The sequence below is a fragment of the Engystomops pustulosus genome, chromosome 7, assembly GCF_040894005.1.
Source record: "Engystomops pustulosus chromosome 7, aEngPut4.maternal, whole genome shotgun sequence".
In the NCBI taxonomy this organism is placed as follows: Eukaryota; Metazoa; Chordata; class Amphibia; order Anura; family Leptodactylidae; genus Engystomops; species Engystomops pustulosus.
This window is the reverse complement of record NC_092417.1, coordinates 23,540,474-23,565,026: the sequence shown is the minus strand read 5'-3', so window position 1 is coordinate 23,565,026 and position 24,553 is coordinate 23,540,474. Positions and strand designations below refer to the sequence as shown.

At 43.0% G+C, this 24,553-nt stretch overlaps 1 protein-coding gene across 4 annotated transcripts in view; it reads left to right on the top strand.

Moving 5' to 3' along the window:
• CADM3 (cell adhesion molecule 3) overlaps nt 1-24,553 on the top strand; it is a 265,166-nt gene that overhangs the window by 169,925 nt on the left and 70,688 nt on the right. For 3 of the 4 annotated variants that reach the window (XM_072115133.1, XM_072115132.1, XM_072115134.1), the window contains 3 exons: nt 20,526-20,666; nt 20,826-20,978; nt 21,464-21,601. In XM_072115133.1, coding sequence (XP_071971234.1) covers nt 20,526-20,666; nt 20,826-20,978; nt 21,464-21,601 — 432 coding nt within the window. Of the gene's footprint in view, nt 1-5,905; nt 5,954-20,525; nt 20,667-20,825; nt 20,979-21,463; nt 21,602-24,553 lie in introns of those variants that run through there. The other variant, XM_072115135.1, reaches the window with a different exon arrangement.

Below are 24,553 nucleotides of genomic sequence, written 5' to 3'. Positions count from 1 at the left end.
TGTAACCTTGGGGGCGAGCGAGGTTTATGTTGTATGTAAAGGCATTTATTACTACGCAGGCAGCGCTAAATTAGCTACGTGACAGCGTCACACAATGTCATTCCAATGTCACGCCACACGTGTCGCAACGACGAAGGCGACTCTCTCCGGGTACCAAAGCGGTTAAAATGCCCAGCGGCCACTCAAAATGTGGAAAACATAAAAAATACTCCATGCCCTTTCTATCGTCCTTAATGGGAGCGTCACCAGTGTTAACGAGGTGGCTGTAATTAGGACTGCTCTAATTAGAGGCAGGCCTATCCAGCACAATTAAAGCTGCAGGTCTCCTGTCGGGAGAAGAGCAGGGAGTGATGTGTGTGTTAAATGCGACTAATGAGGCCCCAGCAGCTGCCTGCGAATATCAGAGCACCGGTGGCTTGACCTACTTCTGTCCCCATCAGTACTCACGCGGGAGAGACAGGAAGACAGACGAGCCTGAGGCACAGAGGATTCTGGGAGTTAAGAATTTAAAGGGCAGATCCATAACATGGGTGGGACTAGGAGTTACTTTGCATAATGTTGCATCTATGAGCCAACACTGGAAGAAGGGAAAATTTCTTCTTAAAGAGTCTAAGCGTGACTTGTAGACCACGTCTTGGTCTTGTGGCTATATCTCTTCTCTTGGATGTATACTGTAGGTGATTTTTTTCTAAAATTTGTTAATGGGAAACTCAAACAAGAAGTTATTTGTGGGTTTTCATACATGAAGAATATTTAAAGGACATACCCATACCCATAAAGTGGATCACTAAGAACAGTCGTGAAACCCCTGTTGGAGAACCTCATCCCAACTATAAAGTAAGTGGCCGTCTGCTACATTTTTTGTATGCCCTGAGGTTAGGGACACGGTATTACCAACTGCCCCTTCCCGCCAAATATCTCATCTCATTCTGAGGACCACAAAATTTGTCTTTTTCACTGGTTTTCAGGATTTAGGTTCCTGCCCAATTGGGTGTATAATTTTTACACAGGTTAAGAATTTCTTCTTGTATCAATGGATAGTTGCGACCACCACCCAGAGTTGCAACCACCACTGGTCATATTCTAACATTGTCCCTTTATGAAATACGCTAAGACTTTAGGAGAAGGGTTAATACACCTTCATCTTAAGGCAGAGTTGGCACCAACTTTAACTTCTCATTTAACTTCTCAGTATCGGGGAATCATGGGATTGTAGGCATAGAATAATGGAGGTGAGGATACAAATACAAGATGATGGAATAGGACGCCGGGAAATGTAAACGATAAGGTCAAAGCTACTAGTTTAGGTAACTGAACTAACCTCATGTCTAAAAGGCTGGGGAAGATTGGGGGACTCGTTGGTGCCCTACTGGCATCCAGTACTTTGGAGACTTGTAAGCCCATTCCAATACGCCAATTTGAAATGTGTTTTGCTCTTGGAGGTGGACGTGGTGTATGATATATGAAGGTACCATATAATATATGAAGTATGAAGTCTTGTCTAAAGAAGGGGGTTGTCTTCTCCACGAGGTGGTCTTTTACGGCACTTCTATGGATAATGTAGAGCTCATAGAAATGTCTGTTTTTCCTTGGCGCCAGAGTTCTCTCCTGTAAATGAACATAGTGTTTACTGTGGGCACAGACACCACAGGGCCATAAATTATTTTTATTGAAGGAGGCATCTCCAGGGAACGGCAGAGTTCATGAGAGCTCTCACAATCCGGCCTGGCAAATTGTACGGACCGCTATATTGAATTACTTTACCAACAAATCTGTCTTCCTGTCCGAGGCAAGTAACACCGCGGGGTCTAATAGTATGCACTGTTGACGTGAGACCTGCTGGATCTTTTATACAAAGTCTGTGCATTTCTGCATTGATTCAAGGTCATAGCTGAAACTAGGGGCCTAGGGCGGTGCATTCACGAAGGGCCCTGCAGAATCGCTAGTGAAACACAGAAGAATAAGGTCTGAATCCAAAATCAACTGACCCAGATATGTATGGAGTCATCTAGAGAAGCTTAAATGGGTTATCTAGAGACATACAAAGCATTGTTGTTATGTAAATATATATTATTATATAATGTATTCAATGTTGGGTCTATTGTCCCAAAGCCTTTGCTTTTCGAGGAACCTCTCCTACATTAAGGTGTGCTTGAAGATGATGGTTGGTAAAGCTAATACCTGCAGGCACACAGACAGTCCACTACCAGAACAGTAAAGGGAAGAAAGTCGGAGAAAGAGAGGAAGCTGAGCCTTTGGGACCATGGGAGTTGTAGTTAATGTTGACTGTCGATGCAGTTTTCACAATTTTGCCATATTATCAACTTTTATTGATTATTATTTCCACAACACTGTAAGAACTTTTTTTTTATATCACTGGAGAACCATAGAAAACCACAGAATCGGCACATTATTACGTGACCTAGCTGACAGGCCAAGGACAAATAAAAAGCAGAGCAAAATGCTACATCTGCTGGTGCTGTCCGTATAAAATAGGATATATAGATGTCTTATATAGATATCAACTTCATACACATCCCTCTGAACCAAGGTTATACCAACAGAGCATGGATCTCACACTGGCCAACCATGGCCATCCATGTATTCCTTGGATGATGCATTCAGTATTGGTATGACTCTATTCTCTGGCAGACAGAGGTGAGTCCTAACTCAGCAACTTTCCCTATATAAGTGTTGGAGCTAGACCGCCTCCTATAAGTACAGTATAGAGGCAATAAGTTTCCATTCTCCACTATGAAACAGTGATGTTGTGAAGGGGAACTGTCCTAACTTGTCGAGGACATTCTCTAGATTGATCTAGAAGTTGGTCCTTCATGTACAAACCTTAATTACTGAATTTCTGCTACAAAATCCATAAATCTCTCTTATACGGATACCCCTTTAATATTTAGCAGTGCTTTAATGATAAGTCACCATGCTCACCATCTAAGCACACGTAGGTCATCATAGCCTCTCTCTTGAAAGTCAAGTAGTGGCCTCATTGTCGGTGAATGTGGCGTATATCTGCTGCTTTGTGTCACTAATAATGGAAGAGAGTACCTGTCGTACTTGACATGACACCTCCGATGATTGGGCCCGGGGCGGCCATCTTGCTTCTATTATTGAGTTGCCTGATGCAGCAGACTTTTCCGAATAACAAGCGTCTTGTAAAATTGAAGAGTGGAGCCGCTCGTCTTTCTCAGCGGGTGCAGGAGAGTTAATCCCTCTGCATTCACAAAGATTTGCCCGTTCCCTGTCAGAATAATAAGTAGCCGAGCATTAATACTTGTCAGCCATAAGAATAGGACGGTTATGACAATCAGGAGCGAAATTGACAGAAAATTGCCAAGAAGAAAAGCGCCGGACAGCAATAAATAACAAATAATTGTTCGACTATAAATTGAAAAGTGTATGAAATGGCGATTTGTTATGTGCGAGGGACAGATAAGATGTTCTCATAAGCCCCGCAATTAAAGGGCCTCTTAAGGAATGTGTAAGCACAGCTCAATTAAAGGAGATGAGAACAGTCTCTGGTACATCAGTAGGTGACCGGCTTGTAGACATCTCTTGCACCTATCAACAATGAGACTCTTTCCATTCCTACAGTCAATGGGGCAGAATTACTTACCCGGTCCTGTCGCAATCTCTGATCCGGACTGTCCTACAAGGATTAAGTCCGACGCGATTCACCAAGATCGTATGCCCGAGATCTTGTATGCGTCGCTTCCCTGCTGAGGTCCGCCGGAGTTCACCTTCTTCTTCCTGGTGCATGTGAGTGCTCATCTTGCGACACAATTTGACTTGTTAAATTCCGCGTGTTGTCTGAATCCGTCGGATCATCCGTCGGCCCGCTCCCCGATTTGTGTCGTGTGAAAGCCGGCGCCGATGCGCCAAAATCCAATCGCGTGCGACACAATCCCCAGTGGGATCCCCGAAAATGTCGGAAAACCTGTCGGAAATGTGGACCCTTAATAAATAAGCCCCAATGTCTTTTATAATCCTATAGTCATCATCTCCATTATCAGCGCCTACCGACCAGTCATTTGGGGGTCACCTACCTTGATCAGACTATATCATACCTACTCAGACTTCATCATAAATTAGACATAAGGCCTCAGGAGGCATATGCCAATTTTTGTCAGCAGTGGGTTGGTATAGATTTACATGAGAGCATAGGCCCCTCCCTCACCACACCTATTTTTAAAAAATTTTTCCAATGGTATTTTTGTCTTTTTGTACACCAAATCAGGAATTTTTCAGGCTCCTGTTGTCTCTGTGATCCTTACACACTATATAGTCCTTATTGCCCGCCATTGGTGATAATGGTCATTAAAAAGAAGGAGGTCACCTATAGTTGGCCCATTCTATTTGCGGTTGAGTGATATTGGCTTTTATCTGCATTGAAAATAAACTTGAACAAAGGCATAGAGATAATAGAGTCCACCTGAGAGAGTGACCCAGTCCTGGACAGTCTCTCTTTCTGTCCTCAGTCCCTGGAGGACTCTTCTTTTGCAACTGCATTGTAACGGGGGATAGGGAATTGCCATGGTTGGCCCATTCCAATATCAGGTTTAGGGTGCCCAGCCCTTCTACAGTATGTATAACACATTTTCCATAGGATGGACATAAAACAATGGAAAACCTGAATCTTAAACCAGTCAAACTGGGCAAAAATTTTGAAATTATGGGCAACAAAAATGTTGTGTATGTCCTCTACAGTTTGAGTTATTATGTGTTCCCATTGATGCTGGAATCTCTTGTCTATGTGACTTCTTGGATAAATCCTTAAAGAGTAAGTTTTCCATTTGGTTCAGTATTCTGTAGCGTAAAAATAATATCCTAATGGTTCGGTATACAGCTCCTATGCAGACCTATTTGCCTCCATGACTACAGACTACAAACTCAGTTCATTCTAATACCCCTGCATGATCAGACTACGTAGGGTTTGATTGTAGTCTGTAACCATGGTAACACCTACTGCTAGATACATTGGAATCAAGACATGATTGTGAAGCTCCCATTAAATGACCTACCTTAATGATCTTGGAAAACTCTCCTCTATTACGGTGAAAGAAGTCGCTCTAGTGCCACCTTTATGCACCCTGTAAGCCAATGACAAATCAATTAAAGACCTGAACACCTGATATAATCCAGGTCAGACACATTGGGGGTCATTTACTAAGGGCCCGATTCGCGTTTTCCCGACGTGTTACCCGAATATTTCTGATTTGCACCGATTTTCCCTGTATTGCCCCAGGATTTTGGCGCTCGTGATCGGATTTTGGCGCATCGGTGCTGGCATGCACGCAACGGAAATCGGGGGCGTGGCCGAGCGAAAACTCGACGGATTCGGAAAAACCACCGCACTTTTAAAAAAAAAGTGTCGCAGGACTCGCGCTTACCTTCACCAGGAATAGGCCGGTGAATTTCAGGGCACTCCGGCAGGCCTAGGCGAACTTCAGCGCAGCAGCGCCACCTGGTGGACATTGGAGGAACTACCTTAGTGAATCGCCGGAAGACCCAAATCCACCGCAGAGAACGCGCCGCTGGATCGTAAATGGGCCGGGTAAGTAAATCTGCCCCATTACCTTACAGGGTACATAGCACTTAATGAGGGCCTTCTTCTTCTAGAGGTTCCTCCTTCTAGAGGAGAGCTAATTTGTAATATGCATGTAAGATTTAATGAGAATCAGTTACAAAATGAACTATATTGTCCCTAAAATTATACAAACCCCCATAAAAAGTGGAAATTATGTGAACCCACCCATCAGAACTTCATGGCTGGCCTCACGTTTCAGAATAGAGCGTTTTCCGTATTGATTAACTGTCGGCAACAGACTTCACCATTTCCATCTGCTATGAGTGTAATCTCTGCTATATCCTTTTGTTTGCATTACAGATAATTTGGAAAAGCCATTGCATAAAATGTTATCTATAGATATTACTCCAGAAGGTATTTTTCTAATATTTTCTGATTGCTATGTGCTGGCATCGGACAAAATGCATTCAATTTTTACATTTTGTTAAAAAGTACTATTAGTTTTCCGAGGCTTCCATTGGCTCTTTTTATTTGGCATGAAGCTGGAGCCCATGATTACAATTTTAATGCTTGCGCTTCTTTATTTCTTGGCTCTTCGCATCCATGCTATGTCATCTGTTTACTGCTAAATGCTTTATGGCTGGAGGATGGCCCGTGACAAGGAAGGCAGCCATACGATGGACTCATCCTCTTGGTGGCAATGGAGGTCAATTGATATTGATATGGTTACCAAACATGGCCGCCTTCCTTGGATTGATGGGTTCAAAATGGCTGCCTTTATATAAAAGTTGGCTCACTTGCAACATTTCTGTCTCTGTCTTATGCTCCCATGTATAACCACCAAATAATCATGTTATTATTTGCCATTGCTTTCTACACAACAAACCAACCAGATGTAATATATACATGTTGGTAGACATTTCTACATCGATGACTTGGGATTTTGATAGGTCATCATATGTCTAATTTATAGGTGTCCAACATAGATAGACCTCAAAAAACATGTAAGATCCTTATGAATTTGATGAACTTGTAAGGTCAATAGCTGTTCCCGATGACTCCCCTACAACTGGACGCTCAGGTGTTCATGTAGTTGTTCTTCAAAGAAATTTGGAGAACATCAGAAGGCAGTTTATTTCCAGTTAGAACAAAGAATTGGACACATGGTAATCTAAAATCTGGTACACTTAATGTGTATGAGCACCTGAGGTCTTCTACGTCACTTATGACTCAGAAGTAGAAAACCACAGGTTGTTAGTTGCCCCTACAAAGAGGTCCCTATCTTCAGAGGTAACCAAGAACGCTTGGTATGGAAGAGCATGGCAGTGCCATATCATAATGTTTAAATGTGTTGTCTCCACTAAATTTAAGTGCAAAAAAGATGGATAAATCCAATCCAAAATCATCCACCCAAAATCATCAAAAACCCTGTATCCTAATACAGTTGAACAGATCATTGTTGTCCTTTGCCAAATCAGGACATGCAATCCAGAACTTTCTCATGAAGTCTAACCTTCCTGAAGTCCAGTAGTCTTAGAAGTTTGACATGTCCGCTTCCTCTCGAATGTTTTCCGAAACTGCCCACACATTTCTTTCTCATGTTCCTGTAATATCGAGCTTATACACTTGTACAAACTATTGATGTCCTTTGCAAACTCAGGACATCAAATCCAGAACTTTCTCATGAAGTTTGACCTTCCTGAAGTCCTGTAGTCTCAGAAGTCTGACATATTCGCTTCCTCTCGAATGTTTTCAGAATCTGCCCACACATTTCTTTCTCATGTTTCTGTAATATAAGGAAGTACAGTATTTCTTTACACAGATGACTGGCCAGATCATGACCCAGCTCTGTGTTCATGATTAGGGTCTTGATCCATCCCAAGCCTTCCCAAGATAAGAAGGTGAACCTGTTCTGGGAGAGATCAACCTTATCCTGGCCTGAAGTCTCTTCACTTGTATAGAAGACTCTTATATCTGGTCTTAGTTCTGTGTCATACATGTTCCTTTCATTATGATCTACTTCATCCCTTAATATGGTGCAAATCATGAAAAGGAAGAAAGGTATAAACCCTTAAAATAGTCAAAGGGGTTGTCCACTTATTGCTAAAAAAGATTGCGTTACGCATAGGTTGTCCAACTGTTGGACTGGAAGCTGCTGTTGAACCTTTGATCATACAAAGGAAAGTTGAGACCTTCTGTGTACCTAATGCATTCGGGCTCATTAATGAAAAGCTCTTCCCTCCTCTAGATCATTCAAGAAGTCTTCAAGCAGTATCTCTATATGTTTGTTTTTAAGGAAACGCCCACTTGTATTAAGAACTTATTTCCACAATTGCACATTTATGATAAACACAATATCGAAGATTAAAGATCTTTGATTTTTGGAATAAATCAGGTTCTAGCTCATTAAATCCCCATTTAATCTGAGAATGTCCCAACCTTGGTGGGTTGGTCTATAAGTGTTGTGATTACAGAAGACCTTAGAGGGTTGTCTATAAGTGTTGTGATTACAGAAGATCTTGGTGGGTTGGTCTATAAGTGTTGTCATTACAGAAGACCTTGGTGGGTTGGTCTATAAGTGCTGTGATTACAGAAGACCTCGGTGGGTTGTCTATAAGTGTTGTGATTACAGAAGACCTTGGTGGGTTGTCTATAAGTGTTGTGATTACAGAAGACCTTGGTGGGTTGTCCATCAGTGTTGTGATTACAAAAGACCTTGGTGGGTTGTCTATAAGTGTTATGATTACAGAAGACCTTGGTGGGTTGGTCTATAAGTGTTGAGATTACAAAAGACCTTGGTGGGTTGTCTATAAGTGTTATGATTACAGAAGACCTTGGTGGGTTGGTCTATAAGTGTTGTGATTACAGAAGACCTTGGTGGGTTGGTCTATAAGTGTTGAGATTACAAAAGACCTTGGTGGGTTGTGTATAAGTGTTATGATTACAGAAGACCTTGGTGGGTTGGTCTATAAGTGTTGTGATTACAGAAGACCTTGGTGGGTTGGTCTATAAGTGTTGTGATTACAGAAGACCTTGGTGGGTTGTCTATAAGTGTTGTGATTACAGAAGACCTCGGTGGGTTGTCTATAAGTGTTGTGATTACAGAAGACCTTGGTGGGTTGTCTATAAGTGTTGTGATTACAGAAGACCTCGGTGGGTTGTCTATAAGTGTTGTGATTACAGAAGACCTCGGTGGGTTGTCCATCAGCGTTGAGATTACAGAAGACCTTGGTGGGTTGTCTATAAGTGTTATGATTACAGAAGACCTTGGTGGGTTGTCTATAAGTGTTATGATTACAGAAGACCTTGGTGGGTTGGTCTATAAGTGTTGAGATTACAAAAGACCTTGGTGGGTTGTCTATAAGTGTTATGATTACAGAAGACCTTGGTGGGTTGGTCTATAAGTGTTGTGATTACAGAAGACCTTGGTGGGTTGGTCTATAAGTGTTGTGATTACAGAAGACCTTGGTGGGTTGGTCTATAAGTGTTGAGATTACAAAAGACCTTGGTGGGTTGTGTATAAGTGTTATGATTACAGAAGACCTTGGTGGGTTGGTCTATAAGTGTTGTGATTACAGAAGACCTTGGTGGGTTTTCTATAAGTGTTGTGATTACAGAAGACCTTGGTGGGTTGGTCTATAAGTGTTGTGATTACAGAAGACCTTGGTGGGTTGGTCTATAAGTGTTGTGATTACAGAAGACCTTGGTGGGTTGGTCTATAAGTGTTGTGATTACAGAAGACCTTGGTGGGTTGTCTATAAGTGTTATGATTATAGAAGATCACAGTGGGTTGTCCATCAGTGTTGTAATGACAGAAAACCATTCTCCCTCATCACTGTTGTGATTTTGGAAGACAATGGGGGGTGGTCCATCAGTGTTTCTGCATTGAAGTTTGAAGCCACTATGATTTTACCCGTAGACACATAATTAAAATGACTTAGCTGTGCGCTAAATCGAAGCATACATTTTAGATGATTTTTGGCCATGAGGAAAGAACTTGTGGTGCCTACATCATCGCATGTGTATGGTTGCACTCTGGTTCGGGGTAGGAAGAACAGACATTTTGGAATTTAGCATGTGACAGAGTCAAGCCACACCCCGAGGAGTCTCGAAGCAGCATGGTTCATTCTACCCCACACATACATGCTCAGCTGAGAGTGCGTGTGTATCCGGCAAGAGACAGGAACACATTTATGGCCAACATCTACAAAACTATGGCCACCTTCAATGGTTGCCTGGACAATATGTATTTTTTTTAGAAAAGGTCCAAAGGGTCTTTCTGGTCACCTGTTGGCCAGTGGCACCTTTTATCTATCAAGAAGGACCAAGTAGAGACCCGTGGAGGTGCGAACAAGATGATTGAGGTTGTTTGAGCTTTTTTTTTCAATTATTTTTAGGTCTTTTTTTCCCCGCTATTACCCGGACGGCCCCTTCTACCAGGAGCAGACTCTAGTAAATGGATTGATGACACGGCAGGGCAGGCCCGCATTTAATTTTACACAACATTTACTTATCAGACAATGACTGGTGGTAGTTTTTTCTCGGTAATAAAAGGCTTCTTGCCGCGCTGCAGAAATTTGCGCTGTAAATATATGCATGAGATTACACGCATGCGATTTTTTATTTATCTCTGCCAAAAATTATCATTCCACTCCTGCTGTCAACAGCGCATTGGGATGGTAATAGAAGAGGGGAACAGAGCGAAGTGAAATAATATATACACATCACCAGGTGTATACAGAGCAGGGGCTGCCATTATGCAGTCTGCTCGTGATCGGTACCCACATTGTTCTACTCCCGGCACCACTGGAGGTCATCAGAGAAGGTGGCACCGGAAAACTCTACATCATGTCATATAATTAAGACATCTTTCTAGAATATTCCATACTACAGCTCCCCCTACATCCAGTGATCAGCTGTAATGTATTCTAGGGGTTTCATTTCCCTGCACTGCCTCCGCAGGACAAATGAGGAATTACACATTTTGATTTAAAATCAATGCATTAGATATACGGGGTCCTCCAGACTTAGAGACATTGGGGGTCATTTACTAAGGGCCCGATTCGCGGTTTCCCGACGTGTTACCCGAATATTTCCGATTTTCCCTGAATTGCCCCGGGATTTTGGCGCACGCGATCGGATTGTGGCGCATCGGCGCCGGCATGCGCGCGACGGAAATCGGGGGGGCGTGGCCGAACGAAAACCCGACGTATTCGGAAAAACCGTCGCATTTGAAAAAAAAATGTGTCGCGAAAATTGCACTTACCTTCACCAGGTATAGGCCGGTGAATTTCAGGGCATTCCGGCGGGCCTCGGCGGACTTCAGCGCAGCAGCGACATCTGGTGGACGGCGGAGGAACTACCTTAGTGAATCCCGGCCGGACCCGAATCCACCGCAGAGAACACGCCGCTGGATCGCGAATAGGCCGGGTAAGTAAATCTGCCCCAATGGGACAGATGTATCAAGCTGTCTAAAAGGAAGAATGTTCTTAGTCACAGCTCAGCTTTCATTTTACCAGTGCTCAAAATATTTTAAAGGGGAACTGTAATTGGTTGTAAAGTGGATGTAAAAAATTTTGGGGATGAGGGGGGAGGAGTCTGGTTCTTAGATCACCCTAAATTCAGATATGTATTCCCTATCTTGCTTCTCATAGGAAACCCCCTTTAACCGGGACCACTCCCCTCCCATATTCTCTAGCAGAGTGTATGTAGAAAAAAAATTATATATATATATAAAATATTTGAACCCCTTTAAAAAAAATTCCAAATCCTGACTAAGTAGACATGGCCTTTAGTTGTAACAGATTAGCTTTCTAAGTTTTGTCTGATTCAGGGAAAGCTGGGTGACGCCCGATACAACAGAAGAACTTACAGAAATATGCTTAGGCAGCAGTTTTTCTTCTAGACATACATGCTGATTCAGCAGCTCGGTGAACTATAGTAAGACATGTACACAAAGGGCAGGGGACAATTAGCCCAAATATTGTAAGGTTGTAGTACCCTCTGGGGGTCCGCCCTGGATATCGTCTTCTTTGTCTTCTGCCAGGACTAAATATTCCTACATAAAATAGTGGAAGTGTCTGCTATATCCAGATAATACACCTGCAATGCCATCCATACACATAACCCATCCATAGAGGGCAGACAAGGCCAGTAACAGCGCCACTCTTCTCTATGGCCATGACTGGTATTGCAGCTGATTTGAACATGGGTTTCCTGCAATATCATCCCCATCCTATAGAGCAGAGTGTCACTAATTCTCTAGAAAAGCAGGTTAACCTCCCAAGGAACCGAAATTTTAACTTTTTACCGTTCCTGGTTGAGTTGTGGATGGTCCTCTGGGGTGGGGCTTAAATTCCCTGATAGCCAATGAATGGTTTCTGAGAAGGATACCTTGTATTCCCCACTCTTACAGTAATGATATATAATTAATCTGTGTGGTGGCTTTTTAATTTATACAAATAAATTTTAATTTATTTTAAAAAATTATAATTTTTACCTGAATTTTTTTTTTCTATATCAAACTCTCCTCCTGATATGTGCCCAAGCTGTGTGTGATATCGTAACATATCTACATTGACCCTAATAAAGCTGGGCTGCAGTACCACTCACATCCTGTAGATCGTGGGGGCGCTGTTTCTATTTTATAATCCAAAATCAAGGTTTGAATGAAGACAGTTTCTGTTGCACCCTCCCTCAGGGTAGCGGGTGATCAGGCGAGGGGTGTACTACTCTCCCCTGTAATAAGTGTGATTATAATTAGGTAATAAATTCCGGAACATTCCGTGGATTCCACAAGTTTAGACTTTATCTAAATTCTCTCCCTAGGCAAGAATTTACGAGAAGTCGTTTTATCAGAGATACGACGCCACCGATGAAATATTTAGCCATTTTTGTGTTTTACTTAATTTTTTCGCCCCTCCTTTGAAGGCGCGGGGCGTTGATGGCGCACCGTTATGTATGGGGATCTCCAGCCGGCGCGGTAATGAATTATTGACATATTTTGCATAGTAATTACCCAGCAGCCCCATGCCAGGAGCTTGAGAGATTATCCAGTATAATGCGAGATCTTAAGTGAGGCTGTTATTATGTGATAATAACCCTTGCGGAAGATTAATAACAGGACGCGCGCCCGCCGCAAACATAGACCGATCCGGGGGAGGACACGCCTCCATAAACAAGCCAGGTAATACCCCTCATCACACCCACACCGCCTCTTAAAGGGGTAACACCAGAGATTATTCTATGCAGAACACATTCTTCTATATCACATAGAACACTGAGATATTCTATTTCCTGGCTCTGGGGCAAAGTTTTTGTAAGTTGTGGTTGGTTGTGGCGCTGTTGCATTGAGGTCTATAGGAAAGAGTTGATAGAGGGGATGTGGCCATCAATGGTACTGCAAGTGAATGATTACTTTTTCGAATGGTAGATGTGATAGGGAGGATGGAGAGGAGGATGGTGACATGGGGATGGCTTTGGTTATGGTTTAGGCAATAAATGCTGATATAACACTCCTGAGATCATATGATTTATCAGGGATGGGTTTAGCATTGATTTACTTCAACATGATGTCACATTGTGGTCAAGGCCAAGTTACTTAAGGGAGGTAAAGATAAATTAGGGAGATAGATATGAGATAGATAGATAGATAGATAGATAGATAGATAGATAGATAGATAGATATGAGATAGATAGATAGATAGGAGATAGATAGATAGATAGGAGATAGATAGATAGATAGGAGATAGATAGATATGAGATAGATAGATATGAGATAGATAGATAGATAGATAGATAGGAAGATAGATAGATAGATAGATAGATATGAGATAGATAGATAGATAGATAGATATGAGATAGATAGATAGATAGATAGATAGATAGATAGATAGATAGATATGAGATAGATAGATAGATATGAGATAGATAGATAGATAGAAATGAGATAGATAGATAGATAGATAGATAGATAGATAGATAGATAGATGGTGTTACTGCTTAGCTCCAGTCACACCTGTACTGCCTCGGCTCTGCTACATCTGCTTACCTCCAGCCACACCTGTACTGCCTCGGCTCTGCTACATCTGCTTAGCTCCAGTCACATATGTACTGCCTCGGCCCTGCTACATCTGCTTACCTCCAGCCACACCTGTACTGCCTCGGCTCTGCTACATCTGCTTAGCTCCAGCCACACCTGTACTGCCTCGGCCCTGCTACATCTGCTTAGCTCCAGTCACACCTGTACCGCCTCGGCTCTGCTACATCTGCTTAGCTCCAATCACACCTGTACCGCCTCGGCTCTGCTACATCTGCTTAGCTCCAGTCACATCTGTACTGCCTCGGCTCTGCTACATCTGCTTAGCTCCAGTCACATCTGTACTGCCTCGGCTCTGCTACATCTGCTTAGCTCCAGTCACACCTGTACCGTCTCGGCTCTGCTACATCTGCTGAGCTCCAGTCACACCTGTACCGCCTCGGCTCTGCTACATCTGCTTAGCTCCAGTCACATCTGTACTGCCTCGGCTCTGCTACATCTGCTTAGCTCCAGTCACACCTGTACCGACTCGGCTCTGCTACATCTGCTTAGCTCCAGTCACACCTGTACCGCCTCGGCTCTGCTACATCTGCTTAGCTCCAATCACACCTGTACCGCCTCGGCTCTGCTACATCTGCTTAGCTCCAGTCACATCTGTACTGCCTCGGCTCTGCTACATCTGCTTACCTCCAGCCACACCTGTACCGCCTCGGCTCTGCTACATCTGCTTAGTTCCAGTCACATCTGTACTGCCTCGGCTCTGCTACATCTGCTTAGCTCCAGTCACATCTGTACCGTCTCGGCTCTGCTACATCTGCTTAGCTCCAGTCACACCTGTACTGCCTCGGCTCTGCTACATCTGCTTAGCTCCAGCCACACCTGTACCGTCTCGGCTCTGCTACATCTGCTTAGCTCCAGTCACACCTGTACCGCCTCGGCTCTGCTACATCTGCTTAGCTCCAGTCACATCTGTACCGCCTCGGCCCTGCTACATCTGCTTACCTCCAGTCACACCTGTACTGCCTCGGCTCTGCTACATCTGCTTAGCTCCAGTCACACCTGTACTGCCTCGGCTCTGCTACATCTGCTGAGCTCCAGTCACACCTGTACCGCCTCGGCTCTGCTACATCTGCTTAGCTCCAGTCACACCTGTACCGCCTCGGCTCTGCTACATCTGCTTAGCTCCAATCACACCTGTACCGCCTCGGCTCTGCTACATCTGCTTAGCTCCAGTCACATCTGTACCGCCTCGGCTCTGCTACATCTGCTTAGCTCCAGTCAAACCTGTACCGCCTCGGCTCTGCTACATCTGCTTAGCTCCAGTCACACCTGTACCGCCTCGGCTCTGCTACATCTGCTTAGCTCCAGTCACACCTGTACTGCCTCGGCTCTGCTACATCTGCTTAGCTCCAGTCACACCTGTACCGCCTCTGCTCTGCTACATCTGCTTAGCTCCAATCACACCTGTACTGCCTCGGCTCTGCTACATCTGCTTAGCTCCAGTCACACTTGTACCGCCTCGGCCCTGCTACATCTGCTTAGCTCCAGTCACACCTGTACCGCCTCAGCTCTGCTACATCTGCTTAGCTCCAGTCACACCTGTACCGCCTCGGCTCTGCTACATCTGCTTAGCTCCAATCACACCTGTACCGCCTCGGCTCTGCTACATCTGCTTAGCTCCAGTCACACCTGTACCGCCTCAGCTCTGCTACATCTGCTTAGCTCCAGTCACACCTGTACCGCCTCGGCTCTGCTACATCTGCTTAGCTCCAGTCACACCTGTACTGCCTCGGCTCTGCTACATCTGCTTAGCTCCAGCCACACCTGTACCGCCTCGGCTCTGCTACATCTGTCCAATATGAATGTGTTATGGGCGCCGCTGATCTTACACGAGGCTTCCTCTGATAATTACACACTTAGTGACTCCGCTTCTTCCATGTTCACATCTCCTAATTAACCAGGAATGGGAGACGAAAGGTCAGAGAATGCAAATCCATTGCGTCTGCACTCGCTCCATTTACCCTACATGACAGAGCAATGGTGACGCCCCACTACTATTCCTGTGTACGAGGGTCTTCCCTGCCACAGAACCTTCCACACACCCCCCAAAAATGGAAAAATCCTTGAAGGATCCAGTCATTCCTGTGATGTGACATTGATCAGATCATCAGTGATCAGAGGTCACCTGGATGTAAGTGCTCGGGTTCCCTACAGCGCCACCACTGGAGTAATGAAGCATTACATGTGATCACCATCCAATCAATGGACTGCTGGGTCCTCCAGAGTGACTGAGGCTCATCACTAGTGAATGGAGGACCCTCACAATACCCTGTAAGTGACACTCAGTGAGTGTGAGTCTACACTGCAGCTCTGTGATTCTCAGAGGGTTACGGCTGTGACTTGTAGGATGTGACATCGCTCCTGTGTGCTATGTATAGGCACAGATCTCACACAGGCCTCATGGATGTCACACATTGTCACCACAGTCATTAATAAACCGACATTCCGGAATATAGATAGATAGATAGATAGATAGATAGATAGATATGAGATAGATAGATAGATAGATAGATAGATATGAGATAGATAGATAGATATGAGATAGATAGATAGATAGATAGATAGATAGATAGATAGATAGATAGATAGATATATAGGAGATAGATAGATAGATAGATATGAGATAGATAGATATGAGATAGATAGATATGAGATAGATAGATATGAGATAGATAGATAGATAGATAGATAGATAGGAGATAGATAGATAGATAGATATGAGATAGATAGATAGGAGATAGATGGATAGATAGTAGATAGATAGATAGATAGGAGATAGATAGATATGAGATAGATGGATAGATAGATAGATAGATAGATACTTAAAGAAAGTCCAAGCAGCACACATGTTTTGGGACATGCAATAAAGAGGAATTCACATTTTTTCACTTTCAATCGGGAGTGCTGCCTTTTTTCTATTTAGATTGATAGATAGATAGATAGATAGATAGATAGATAGATAGATAGATAAATAGATAGGAGATAGATAGATAGATAGATAGATAGATAGATAGATAGGTATGAGATAGATAGTTAGATAGATAGATAGATAAATAGATAGATAGATAGGAGATAGATAGATAGATAGATAGACAGATGATAGATAGATAGATAGATAGATAGTCACAGGAAAACAGCAGCACTCCAAATTGTGATCAAAGCAAGGTGATCTTTATTTCAAAGGTGCACAAAGCTGCACCTTTGAAATAAAGATCACCTTGCTTTGATCACAATTTGGAGTGCTGCTGTTTTCCTGTGACTACTATTGGATCCCCTGCCGAGGAGTTTACAGATTTTTGCACCCGACAAATAACTATACAGGTTGTGCTGCCTTGCTTCTCTTTGGTTATTAGATAGATAGATAGATAGATAGATATGAGATAGATAGATAGATAGATAGATAGATATGAGATAGATAGATAGATATGAGATAGATAGATAGATAGATAGATATATAGGAGATAGATAGATAGATAGATAGATATGAGATAGATAGATATGAGATAGATAGATAGATAGATAGATAGATAGATAGATAGATAGATAGATAGATAGGAGATAGATAGATAGGAGATAGATAGATAGATATGAGATAGATAGATAGATAGATAGATAGATAGATAGATAGGAGATAGATAGATATGAGATAGATGGATAGATAGTAGATAGATAGATAGATAGATAGATAGATAGATAGATAGATAGATAGATATATAGGAGATAGATAGATATGAGATAGATGGATAGATAGATAGGAGATAGATATGAGATAGATAGATAGATATGAGATAGATGGATAGATAGATAGATAGATAGATAGATAGATAGATAGATAGATACTTAAAGAAAGTCCAAGCAGCACACATGTTTTGGGACATGCAATAAAGAGGAATTCACATTTTTTCACTTTCAATCGGGAGTGCTGCCTTTTTTCTATTTAGATTGATAGATAGATAGATAGATAGATAGATAGATAGATAGATAGATAAATAGATAGGAGATAGATAGATAGATAGATAGATAGATTGATAGATAGGTATGAGATAGATAGATAGATAGATAGATAGGAGATAGATAGATAGATAGATAGACAGATGATAGATAGATAGATAGATAGATAGATAGATAGGAGATAGATAGATAGATAGATAGATATGAGATAGATAGATAGATAGATAGATAATAGATAGATAGATAGATAGATAGATAGATAGATATGAGATAGATAGATAGATAGATAGATAGGAGATAGATAGATAGATAGATAGATAGATAGATAGATAGATAGATATGAGATAGATAGATAGATAGATAGATATGAGATAGATAGATAGATAGATAGATAGATAGGAGATAGATAGATAGATAGATAGATAGGAGATAGATAGATAGATAGATAGATAGATAGATAGATAGATAGATAGATAGATAGATAGAAGATAGATAGATGATAGATAGATCTTCTTTGTAGTAATTTCCCGGGATTCTACATATCAGGATGTAATTATCCGTATATCTGTGACAGTTCTGCGGCCGCACGTCAGGAGACACTTTCTGGCTGTTGATATGTTGACCTTTTAGAAGGTTAAAGAGATGGAAAGGTGTAATTAGGGCGATGTGTTGCGATTAATGCGGGTGTCATAATGAGCTGTGGGGCTCTCACTCCCGAGACGTGTGGGGTGTTAGCAACTTGTTAATGTATCACAGCCCCTGGGTCAGGAAATATCTTGGGGTGGGGGGCTAGTATTTGGGGTAACACACGGTGTAATGGCTACAGGGTCAGAGACAGTGCCATGAAGATGACACCCCATCCTAGATATGAGATAGATAGATAGATAGATAGATAGATAGATAGATAGATAGGAGATAGATAGATATGAGATAGATAGATAGATAGATAGATAGATAGATAGAAGATAGATAGATAGATAGATAGATAGATAGATAGATAGGAGATAGATATATATTAGATAGATAGATAGATAGATAGATAGATAGATAGGAGATAGATAGATAGATAGATAGATATGAGATAGATAGATAGATAGATAGATAGATAGATAGATAGATATGAGATAGATATTAGATAGATAGATAGATAGATAGATAGATAGGAGATAGATAGATAGATAGATAGATAGATAGATAGATAGATAGATAGGAGATAGATAGATAGATAGATAGATAGATAGATAGATAGATAGGAGATAGATAGATAGATAGATAGATAGATATGAGATAGATAGATATGAGATAGATAGGAGATAGATAGATAGGAGATAGATAGATAGATAGATAGATAGATAGATATGAGATAGATAGATATGAGATAGATAGGAGATAGATAGATAGATAGATAGGAGATAGATAGATAGATAGATAGATAGATAGATAGATAGATAGATAGATAGGAGATAGATAGATATGAGATAGATAGATAGATAGATAGATAGGAGATAGATAGATAGATAGATAGGAGATAGATAGATATGAGATAGATAGATAGATAGATAGGAGATAGATAGATAGATAGATAGATAGATAGATAGGAGATAGATAGATATGAGATAGATAGATAGATAGATAGGAGATAGATAGATAGATAGATAGGAGATAGATAGATAGATAGATAGATAGATATGAGATAGATAGATATGAGATAGATAGGAGATAGATAGATAGATAGATAGATAGATAGGAGATAGATAGATAGATAGATAGATAGATAGATAGGAGATAGATAGATATGAGATAGATAGATAGATAGATAGATAGGAGATAGATAGATAGATAGGAGATAGATAGATAGATAGATATGAGATAGATAGATAGATAGATAGATAGATATGAGATAGATAGATAGATAGATAGATATGAGATAGATAGATAGATAGGAGATAGATAGATATGAGATAGATATGAGATACATAGATAGATAGATAGATAGATAGATAGATATGAGATAGATAGATAGATAGATAGATAGGAGATAGATAGATAGATAGATAGATAGATAGATAGATAGAAGATAGATAGATAGATAGAAGATAGATAGATGGATAGATAGATATGAGATAGATAGATAGATAGATAGATAGATAGATAGATAGATAGGAGATAGATAGAAGATAGATAGATAGATAGATAGATAGATAGAAGATAGATAGATAGATAGATAGATAGATAGATAGATAGATAGATAGGAGATAGATATATGAGACAGATGTGAGCAGTGGGTGTAGTGATCTCTGGTGACTATGGTATAGAACGTTCCGGAATGTTTCCGGTGGATATATCTGTGGGATGATAGTGCTGCGCTCCTCCTGGTAATGGCTCTCCATTAGTGATGCTCTCAGGATTAGTGATGTACATTTGCCGGAGAGCTCGGGGTCAGCGGGTCTTCTGCGGATCTCGCACTTTAGCGGATAATCATCTGCTCTTCATGCCACTTGTGCGCCTCCTCCCCAGGTCCCCTTCCCCCTATGATCCTGGCACTGGGTGAACGCTGCAGCTTGTGTAGTAACCACAGGACAGATCCGCCACCTCTGTACAGATCCTTTGTGTGTGGGAGCTGTGACTGTGACTCTTCCGGAATGTGCTGATGGATAAATATGGTGCCCACACGTTGGCATGAATCGCCCTCTGTAGCTGTGTGCCCGCTAGAGCTGACTGTAGGAACAATAAGAATGCAAGACCTATGATAGAACTGTACTGAAAATGTTGTCTTAAAGGGGACCTCTAGTAACATTGCATGGAATTAGTGTAGACCATATCTGTGACCACCTCTAGTGATCACCGATGGTCTGTGGTGGTCCTCCACCCTCATATTTCAGTAGAATACATCTTCTCTTCTGTATTTCTCACTGGTTCTTTCTCCTGTCTCCACAGCCAGCCAGCCGGTCACATCAGACGTTTTGGTGGCCACAGGAGGCAAAATGACTCTAACCTGCACAGTGGAGGATCACGAAGAATCTTCCCTCCAGTGGTCCAATCCAGCCCAACAGACCCTATACTTCGGGGAGAAGAGAGGTATGTGCCCCTCATACTGATGCATAACTCCATATCTACTGTCTGCTGGGGATCTGGAGCTTTGCATCAGAGACCTGGAGCTCCGACCCTTTCACATGTTTCATGGTTGCAGAACATGGTCTTCATGTTGGGTTCTACATTCACATTTTTCTTGTGTAGCCCTCAGAGATAACAGGATCCAGCTGGTCAAATCCACCAAGAATGAGCTGTCCATCAGTATTAGCAACGTGGCGCTATCCGATGAGGGCGAGTACACCTGCTCCATCTTCACCATGCCGGTCAGGACAGCCAAAGCCATGGTGACAGTTTTAGGTAAGTTGGGTTTACTCCCCTGAGGATCACCATGGTGTCTGATGTAAAGCTTTCTCCATGTGAACCCTACAATTAGACTCCCAGTGCTAGAACTGAAAAAATTGGAGTTAGCACCTCTATCAACTATGGTGGTGGCACACACTGCATAAAGACCGGTCAAGGTGGACCCTCGGAGATGAAACCAAGACTCAAACCTATAATTTAAGTGTTAATCCCTACTTCAACTTCTTTTGATGGGATAAGATGATTCACTCGCTCAACCTTCACCCACATCTCAGGGTGTCTATGCTTCATAATCTGAAATCTATGCCAGGAAGGAGCTAGAATTTACAATAGTTTCCAGGCTTTAATAATGATAAATTTGTCATTCAATTTAAGCCCCACCCCTGCCTACTCTAGTTCTTCCCATGCTCCACCCACGAGGAGCATCATTCTGCCCAAAAGTCATTCTTTTGCCTTTAAATGTCTCCCAATTCTATTTTCAGGAGTGCCACAGGAGCCCCAGATCACTGGATATGATAGACCAATCCGAGAAAACCAAAACGCAGAACTGAGATGCACGACAAGTGGCAGCAAACCAGCCGCCAACATCAGGTGGTACAAAGGTCCAGAGGAGCTGGAAGGTGAGAAGTGACAACATGTGATCCTTCCTGGAGGAATACTATAGCCTCTTCCTAGAGGCTCACTATGTGAGCTGTCATAGTGGTCCATAAATACTGTGATACAAACAGTGATCTTTGTCGCCCCCCTCTCTATCCCTCCTACCTGCGGTACTGCAAGTAAAAATACATGTAATGATAGGGTTATGACAATTTCGGGAGGAAAAAACAAACAATGGGGAAAAAGTTCTGTTAAGCAAAGGTTTTTTTTTTTATCCTACTTCCCCTTGAAGAAGCAAAAATGTCTCCATCCAGGAGAACCCCCGTTACCTAGTTAAAGGATGAACAGTGAGGCAATGAAACTCTTCAGTATTACATGGCAGTGCATGTAGACCCCGGACTTCAGTGTTACCTCTGCACCTTGACAGGTGACATTTAAAAGACGTCTTTCCTAGATGTGATGTCTTTCTTGTCCATCATGTCTGACTAGCATGCATAGAGCGTTACACTTACATCTACTCTGCAGCTAGTGACATACAGGATCAAACACTGTAAGGCCCCTTGCACATGCACAGATTTTTTCGGCTGTATGCTACCTGTACCATACCGATTCGGTACGGTCGCATACAGCCACATTCATTTCATTGGCCAATATGTCCTGTCATATGATTGGAGGTATTGCCCACCGTACAGGAGCTTGATCTATCTTTCCCTGTATGTACGGCTGGGCTGCACACCACCCTATGGAGAGGGAAGGGGTGAGCAGCATTCCCCCCCTTCCTTTTATCCAGCCAAACATAAGCTACACCCAGGCCGGGACCTCGTGTGCAAAGAGCTAGGGGCATCGTCTTCAGGTTCATGGCTAGTGGCTGCAGAAGGTGGTGGCACTTAGATGTAGAGATACATATGGCATCTTCTTCATATTTACAGCTTGGCACATAGATGTAGGGGTATTTAGGACATCTTCTTCGAGTCATAGCTGGTGGCTATAGGTGGTGGCACATAGATGCAGAGATCCATAGTACATTTTCTGCAGGTTTATAGCTGATGGCACATGGATGTAGCAATACACCGGACATCTTCTTCAAGTTTTATAGCTGGAGGCTACAGGTGATGATGGCTCCTAGATGTAGCAAGAGACAGGGCATCTTCTTGGGGTCATAGCTGGTGACTGCAGGTGATGGTAGCACATAGATCTAGAGATACATGTAGCATCTTCTTCAGGGTTCATAGCTGGTGGCTGCAGGTGGTGGCACATAGATGCAGAGATACACAGGGTATCTTCTTCAGGTTCATAGCTGGTGGCTGCAGGTGGTGGCACAGAGATGCAGAGATACACAGGGCATCTTCTTCAGGTTCATAGCTGGTGGCTGCAGGTGGTGGCACATAGATGCAGAGATACACAGGGCATCTTCTTCAGGTTCATAGCTGGTGGCTGCAGGTGGTGGCACAGAGATGCAGAGATACACAGGGCATCTTCTTCAGGTCCATAGCTGGTGGCTGCAGGTGGTGGCACATAGATGCAGAGATACACAGGGCATCTTCTTCAGGTCCATAGCTGGTGGCTGCAGGTGGTGGCACATAGATGGAGAGATACACGGGGCATCTTCTTCAGGTCCATAGCTGGTGGCTGCAGGTGGTGGCACATAGATGCAGATATACACAGGGCATCTTCTTCAGGTCCATAGCTGGTGGCTGCAGGTGGTGGCACCTAGATGCAGATATACACAGGGCATCTTCTTCAGGTTCATAGCTGGTGGCTGCAGGTGGTGGCACATAGATGCAGAGATACACAGGACATCTTCTTCAGGATCATAGCTGGTGGCTGCAGGTGGTGGCACATAGATGCAGAGATACACAGGACATCTTCTTCAGGTTCATAGCTGATGGCTGCAGGTGGTGGCACATAGATGCAGAGATACATAGGACTTCTTCTTCAGGATCATAGCTGGTGGCTGCAGGTGGTGGCACATAGATGCAGAGATACACAGGGCATCTTCTTCAGGTTCATAGCTGGTGGCTGCAGGTGGTGGCACATAGATGCAGAGATACACGGGGCATCTTCTTCAGGTCCATAGCTGGTGGCTGCAGGTGGTGGCACATAGATGCAGGGATACACAGAGCATCTTCTTCAGGTTCATAGCTGGTGGCTGCAGGTGGTAGCACATAGATGCAGAGATACACAGGGCATCTTCTTCAGGTTCATAGCTGGTGGCTGCAGGTGGTGGCACATAGATGCAGAGATACACGGGGCATCTTCTTCAGGTCCATAGCTGGTGGCTGCAGGTGGTGGCACATAGATGCAGGGATACACAGAGCATCTTCTTCAGGTTCATAGCTGGTGGCTGCAGGTGGTGGCACATAGATGCAGAGATACACAGGACATCTTCTTCAGGTTCATAGCTGGTGGCTGCAGGTGGTGGCACAGAGATGCAGAGATACACAGGGCATCTTCTTCAGGTTCATAGCTGGTGGCTGCAGGTGGTGGCACATAGATGCAGAGATACACAGGGCATCTTCTTCAGGTTCATAGCTGGTGGCTGCAGGTGGTGGCACAGAGATGCAGAGATACACAGGACATCTTCTTCAGGTTCATAGCTGGTGGCTGCAGGTGGTGGCACAGAGATGCAGAGATACACAGGGCATCTTCTTCAGGTTCATAGCTGGTGGCTGCAGGTGGTGGCACATAGATGCAGAGATACATAGGGCATCTTCTCCAGGTTCATAGCTGGTGGCTGCAGGTGGTGGCACCTAGATGCAGAGATACACAGGGCATCTTCTTCGAGTCATAGCTGGTGGCTATAGGTGGTGGCACATAGATGCAGAGATCCATAGTACATTTTCTGCAGGTTCATAGCTGGCGGCTGCAGGTGGTGGCACATAGATGCAGAGATACACAGGACATCTTCTTCGTGGCTATAGGTGGTGGCACATAGATGCAGAGATCCATAGTACATTTTCTGCAGGTTTATAGCT